Genomic DNA, 7417 nt, shown 5'->3' with positions numbered 1-7417 from the left:
AGGAGGCAATGGTAATTTGAGGGAATGATATAGTTGGCCACTGTGAATAAAATATACAATACAACTATTTTCAAAATTGAAGCAATAATCTATTACAGCCTGAAGTATACTCTAGTAAGATATATTGCAACTGATGATAAGAATGTAAGTGGAGTCTAAAAATGTTAAACAAAACTTACAAATCTTTCAAGAACAAGCTTTTTAAGTGTATGATTATTCATTGTTTTACTCAGCAACGGAGAATATTAGATATTATTGAGTCAGTAGTTTCAGTAGTAAACTTTGATTTGCTCTTATGAGATATATATAACAATTGTCGTTATATAAGTTGTGTCAAAAGTTGCAGTGGGACAGGAGAGAGGGAGCAGCAGTTAAAGCACTTGCTCCTCCCAGAGAACCGAATTCATTTCCCTCCACCTACATTGGTGACTGACTCACAGGCGATCTCTCCTGGCCTTGCTGGACCCACAGACGTGTGGCATCCTCATACCCATACACACATACATGTAAATAAAAAACCTTTTTAAAGGATTTTTTTTTTTAAGTAGAAGTTGGAAATACTGACTTTGACTTGTTTGTCTTTTGTTTTCGTACGTGGCAGAGTCTCATGAACATAATGAAAATAGAGACAGATATTTGGAAGGCCAAGGGGGTCAGCAGCAATAGTGAGGATGGGGTGTGTATGTCAATGTGCATTACAGCAATTTATGAAAGTATCATAATGAAACCCATTATTGTGTGTGTGAGATAAATAAGTGAGATTTCCCCTCCTACAGGTTTCAAACTTCAAACTACAATGCCAGGACTAGTTTTGGACTTGCAAATGCAAAGGAAATACCCGTATTTCAGAACCTCTGTAACTGTGTAATTGAAGAGCTCCCACTGTTTGTCATTTGGAAGTGATTAGTCAGCAGTGTACTAACACGGTTCACAGCGCAATCTGGCCACCTCCCAAGTAATGAATGAATGGAATCAAACTTGGATGCCCATGGATTGTACCTCAAGTCTTACTACCAATTAGCATTCACAAATGAATATTTGCAGTTGAACCCAAAATCATTGAAATATTATCCTCCCCCCAAATATTCCTTTCTTCTTTGTAGGCATGCACTGATTAAAAAAAAAAAAAACTTTTTTAATTTTGTACCAAAAAACCATGAAACTTTCTTTCTTATATAATATCCAGGAAACTTCCCTCCTGGCCTTTAGGACCTAAAATGTGTACTTCTAACCCTCTACAGGGAAAAGGAAACAACTCGTCAGCCCCTGGCTGAAAGAGAGTTTAAGAAAAGGGAAACATTCGTAAACATTTCGTTAGCTCAGTGTTTGCTGTGGGCTTTCCTTAGGAAGGGAGACCTGTCCACTTGGCAAATGAAGCTACGCAGTTTACAAGCCATAGCTAAAGGATATCGCATGTTGCAAACTTTATTAACCGAATCTTAATTTTGTTTACAGACAACATCGGCTGGGCAAGTGGTGAGGATGACCATGTAGTTGCTAGAGCAGAATATGATTTTAATGCCACGTCTGATGAGGAGATTTCTTTCCGCACTGGTGATATGCTAAATTTAGCCCTCAAAGGTAACAAATTATGAAGGCATTATCATTATCTTGAATTTTTAATACTTGTAAAGGTAGTATTGGAAACTGAGACAGCATGACTTTACTTACTAGTTAACTTGGAAATGATTACTAGAATTTTGCTCTTGTCAGGTTTGGGGGGGGGTGTAGGGACGAGGGAGGGGTGGTTGATTTTTACAGGGAAGAGATTGAGACAGGGTCTCATACTATAGCCCAAGCTGGTCTGGAACTCACTCTTAGCCCAGGCTGACCTCAGACTCATGGCAGTCCTCCTCCCGCAGCCTTCCAAGGGCTAGGACAGTGTTAGCCTCCACTCCCATTACCCCGTTTCCCCTCCCACCTTACTCTTCCTAACTAGTCCCCTCCTGATATTATGGACAAGAGACCCTGTGTCAAAAAAACAGTAAAGCCAGAGAAAATACCCCATAGTGGTGTCCCAGCAACACTTCCCTATAGCTTCTCTTCTAAATCAAAACACCTGAGTTCCAGATCTGTTTGTCCCTACACAGTATACAGTACTAAAGTAACTCTGTTCATCCCTACACAGTATATAATACTCAAGTATTCATTTCTCTAATTCTGATTTAAAATATGAAAGACACTGATGGGTTTTTGTTGATTTGTTTGTTTCAAGCAAAGTCTGAGTCCAGGCTGCCTCAAACTTGTCATCCCCCTGCCTCATCATCCTGAGTATTTACAAGTGTATAGCATCATGCCAGGTCAACATTGATGTTAATTTTCAGTTTTTGAGAGAACTGATTCTCCTTACCCACTGAATGAACCAACAGATAAAGACTTAATGTTCTTCAAGGTAGGACTGTTTAGTAAGTATAAAGTATACTTTATAACACTTTGTTTTTGCTACTTAGTATACTTTATTACTTTACTATAAATGTAAGGATGGAACTGAAGCTAGGCACACTAGCACACGTCTATAGTCCCTGCTCCTTGGGAGGCTAAAGCAGGAGGATTGCCAATCTGGGCAACTGTGAGATTCCCTCTCTTGTTTAAAAGAAAAATGGATCTAGAACGGTTAAATGTGCTAGAGTTTGCTTTTGAGTGTGCGTGCACACGCTTCTTGTTTACATATCTCACTGTGAGACTTGGATTTTATAGTTATCATTAATATTCTGTTGGCCTCCAAATTATAGTTACAAAGCTGTCTTTCTCTTTCTTCAGAACGACAGCCCAAAGTGCGTGGTTGGCTTCTGGCTAGTCTTGATGGTCAAACTACAGGACTGATACCTGCAAATTATGTCAAAATCCTGGGCAAAAGAAGAGGCAGAAAAACAAGAGAATCCTGTAAAATACTCAAGCAGCAACAGTCTGTTACCAACCCAACATTAATTAAAGGAGTCACTACTGCCAACTCTTTGGATGAACAGGAAGCTGCCTTTGAATCTGTTTTTGTTGAAACTAATAAGGTTCCAGGTGCACCTGATTCCACAGGGAAAAATGGAGAGAAACAAGATCTTTGATATCTTTCATGTTCTCGTGCAGGTGAACAATACTTTAGAGTACTTTTAAAAATTATTTCTTACAAAGAAATTAATTTGCAGTTGAATGAAAGCATTTGCTCATGGCTGTCCCAGGCATTTTGCTGCTAGAAGTTACTTAGTCACACACTAGTATGCTGGTCTAGTGATCTGGCTACATTTGGCCATTTATTGGACCATGAGGACATTTGTTTCACCTAGCTTTTAGATTATGGAGATGGTTGTCAGTTTCATCTTATCTAAATCCCTAGGCTTATTGGAACAGTAAATTTGGTGAACAGTGGAATACACAAGTTGCCTCAGAAGGGATCATTAATGCTTTTTAAAGTTCTGAGTTAATTGATTTGAAGTCTTCAAAAATTGAGTGATAACATCTACTTACAAGAACAGGCGAAAAGGCTGAATTTTTATAACCTTTTAAGTAAACTAAATAATAAAATTTTCTTATCTGTATTATGTCCAGTGTTGGATTTACTTTAGGTGATATGTTTCTACCTGCAAAAAACTGATACTATTATCTTTTAGTATTTATAAAAAATGTATTGTTCAAAGGTCACTGGGAGTACTATAAAGGAGATGGTTCTAGAATTAGGGTCTCTTAATCTCTTTACAGTGTAACTAGTTTTCATCCTGAGTAACATCAGAATATATACATTTTATTTCTTTTCCTCCAACTCAGTCCTTTAATAGTGTACTTAATGATACAATCAATTCTGGCAGTAATGATTTTTTGATCTTCATAAATTTTCTTCTTCAACATGGGAAAATTATTTTTATAAATTCCATAATCAGGATATACTTTAAACATTGAAAATGTGTCACATTGGGTAGATTTCTTTTAGATTTAGTTTTCACTACTGAGACTAAATAATTCGCTTGCTATTTCAAATATATTATTTGACTTTTTTTTGGCTCAATGATTTAGTGTGTTTCATACAGTTTCCCCACAGAATTGGAAGATTCTTACCCTTGCTGTGAACAGACTACAGATTAATACTGTCAGAAATATACACAAGAATACATTTATAAATACTGATAAAAACTGTGGTTTTGATAAGTGATTTGTGTTTTTACCTTTCATACAGATGTGTTTATCAATAAGTAATTCCAGAGCAGTTCATATTAAGCCATATCTAACCCAATATGTACTAGGCACAGAAGAACTAGACTTCGTGAGAAGGCCTGTTTGAAGGGACAGTATAACAAGTGACATGTCCTTTTAGCTCTCGAGAGAGGTGAGTCTTCATGGTACTTGTTTACCTCAGGCCTGTTGTCTGACACTGGGTGGTAGCCTCCACTCCACCACTGAACTGTGTCCCTAGCTCTCAAAACAAATATGAACTTCAGTCTTGAGATGTCTACCTGCTCGCATGTCTAAATGTTACTCTAGACATCTAGATTAAATAATAGTAATAAAATAGAAATGAAATGTTGAGTTTAGATTTTTTTTTTCTTTAGAAGATGGACTTTAAGATAGGATTTGTGACTGATAGCTGTATAGGAAAGAGAGCTTAGGCAAATAAATGACAAAAGTGTTTCTTTTAGGGTCTTTATTGTTTGCTGACTATACTACATTATGATATTAACCTGATAGTTACTTGTGTCCATTTTTTATTAAAATTTTATAAAAGCAGTTGTAGGACTAGAAAGGCAGGAAAGTTTTGCAGCCTTTTTTTTTTTTTTTTAATCACAGCAGACTTAGAGTAATTTTTAGAGAAGATGGAAGGTACTGGTCACAGCTCCAATATTATTAATTTAGGGGTTTCTTTAAGTAGTGCTACCTCACAAGAAACTCCATTTTCAATTAACTAAATCACAAGTTACAGTAAGAAAAGAAGCCTCCAATTTTTTCACTGTAGTTTGTCAGCTCGGAAAGAAAATGATACAAGGACTATAAATGTTTTCATGATCTTCTTCAGGGACTTGACCCAATCTGTCAGTGTATCACAATTATTCACTTCCCTGAGTACAGCTGATGGTTATTTTGTGTTTTCTTCAATGGAAAAAGGAACAAATTACAGTTAAATTTTTATTTTTAATAGACTGTGAAAATACTTTTACTGGAAAAATAAAAATATTTTAAACTTAATTTCTTTTTTCAAGATAAATGTTCACTTGCAAATCAAAGTTAATATAGTGTACTTTTTTTTGTTTGTTTGTTTGTTTTTTTGTGTGTGTGTATAGTTATGTTACTACAAGCCAGTGAGTCTTGTTCTATTCTTTTTTATTTAAAGAAAATAGTACGTTTGCATTTGTAGAAAAATTATCTACAGGTGAGTTAAATAAATAAAAAAAAAATGTTGAATTTAGATTTGGGAAGACTTGGGCTAGTGAAAAAAAAATGACTTAGTGGGTAAAAGCGTACTTGCCACCACGCCTGACTTCCTGAGTTCAGTTCCCAGAACCCATGTGGGAAGAGGGAACCAACCCGGGCAAGCTGCCCTCTGACCTCCACTGCTGTACTGTGTCACAAACATGCACACACCAACTACATAGAAATGTCATGGAGTTTGAAGACCTACATTCCAGACTGAACACTACTTACTCACTGGAAGTTTTGAGTTTCGTTGGTTTTCATTTTCTTCATTAATAGCATTGAAGATAGTTGCCACATCTGCCTCTTATTGGAGCTTCCTTTTTTAAGGACATTAAAAAGTAAAATGGTATGACAATTTTATAAGTTTTTCCTTATGCACTTAAACATCTTACATCCTTTGTGAATGTCACAGAGTATTCCAGCCTAAAACCTCAGAGTCACATGTATGTAGTTAAGAATTAAAATTAGGGCCTAGAGAGGTGACTCAGCAGTCAAGCACTTACTGTTGCAGAAGATCGAGGCTCAGTTCATCACATCCACATCCAACTGTAACTCCAGTTCCAGTAGATCCAAGGCCCTCTTCTGGCCTCTACAGGTACTGCATGCATGTGATGCATAGAAACTCATGCAGGCACACAAACATACACATAAATAGTAAAAAACAGTTAAAATTAGTGCTGGGCATGGTAATGCAAAATCTAACCTTTTTTTTTTTTTTTTAACAAGTTGAAGCTTAGCGTAGTGGCACACATCTTTAATCTTAGCAGAGGCAGGCACATCTGTGCTTTCAAGACCAGCCTGGCCTACTTAGTGACCTCCGGGACAGCCAGGACTACAAGAAAAGACCCTGTCTCAAAAACTACAAGTTAGCCGGGCAGTGGTGGCACACACCCTTAATCACAGCACTCGGGAGGCAGAGCCAGGTGGATCTCTGTGAGTTCGAGGCCAGCCTGGTCTACAGAGCGAGATCCAGGACAGGCACCAAAACTACACAGAGAAACCCTGTCTAAAAAAAACAAAAATAAATAAATACCAAAAAAGAAAAATAAGTGGAATATTTATCAAACTCAAGAAATTTGGCCAGGTGGTGGTGGTGCACACCCTTCATCCCAGCACTCGGGAGGCAGAGCCAGGCAGAGCTCTGTGAGTTCAAGGCCAGCCTGGTCTACAGAGCGAGATCCAGGACAGGCACCAAAACTACACAGAGAAACCCTGTCTCGAAAAATAAAGCAAAGAACTCAAGAAATTTTCTTTTCTTAGTGTTGCCTTGAAATGTTCTTTTATATTGTGTAGCTTCTTAGTTTATTTCTTGGGAGAATAAACTTTGTTTAAAGCCAATTAATTACTTATAAATCATGTGGCAGTTTAGCATATTTTGTATTGTACATCACATTTCAAGAGAGTCTTTAACTTAAGTCTTAAGTGTTTCTACTCACATAAAATAAGTTTTGGGGTTTGCTCATAATTTATTGATTATATTCCTCATCATCGGTGACATCAGTTTCATCCCCTATTTCTCATTCCCACCTGTATTTAGTGTTTGTCTTTCCTAGATATCTTCCATACTTTGGATATAGTTCCCTAAAAAGCTATATAAAAGTTTGGAAATTTTTAAGTTTTATATAAATTATATTGCAGTATAAATTTTATTCTGCTTATTACTTTTATAAAATTGGGTTTTCTTTTCTTTATTTATTAAATTTAATTTTACATATCAGCCATGGATTCCCTTCTTGTTCTCCCCCCTCTCACCCCCACCACCCCTCGCCTTCCCCCCAGTCCACCCCCCATTCCCACCTTCTCCAGGGCAAAGCCTCCCCTGAGGACTGAGATCAACCTGGTAGATTCAGTCCAGGCAGGTCCAGTCCCCTCCTCCCAGGCTGAGCCAAGTGTCCCTGTATAAGCCCCAGGTTCCAAACAGCCAGCTCATGCACTAAGACAGGTACCGGTCCCACTGCCTGGATGCCTCCCAAGCAGATCAAGCCAATCAACTGTCTTATTTATCCAGAGGGCCTGATCCAGT

General features: G+C 37.5%; 1 protein-coding gene across 1 annotated transcript in view; it reads left to right on the top strand.

Moving 5' to 3' along the window:
* Positions 1-5166, top strand: part of Pex13 (peroxisomal biogenesis factor 13) — a 22876-nt gene extending 17710 nt beyond the window's left edge. The window contains exons 3-4 of the mRNA XM_006974790.4: positions 1456-1581; positions 2761-5166. Coding sequence (XP_006974852.1) covers positions 1456-1581; positions 2761-3059 — 425 coding nt within the window. The 3' untranslated portion in view covers positions 3060-5166. The remainder of the gene's footprint in view (positions 1-1455; positions 1582-2760) is intronic.
* The last annotated feature ends 2251 nt before the right edge of the window (positions 5167-7417 follow it).

The sequence above is a fragment of the Peromyscus maniculatus genome, chromosome 10, assembly GCF_049852395.1.
Source record: "Peromyscus maniculatus bairdii isolate BWxNUB_F1_BW_parent chromosome 10, HU_Pman_BW_mat_3.1, whole genome shotgun sequence".
Classification (NCBI taxonomy): Eukaryota; Metazoa; Chordata; class Mammalia; order Rodentia; family Cricetidae; genus Peromyscus; species Peromyscus maniculatus.
The sequence above is the reverse complement of the archived record's forward strand: the minus strand, read 5'-3'. Positions and strand labels throughout refer to the sequence as shown.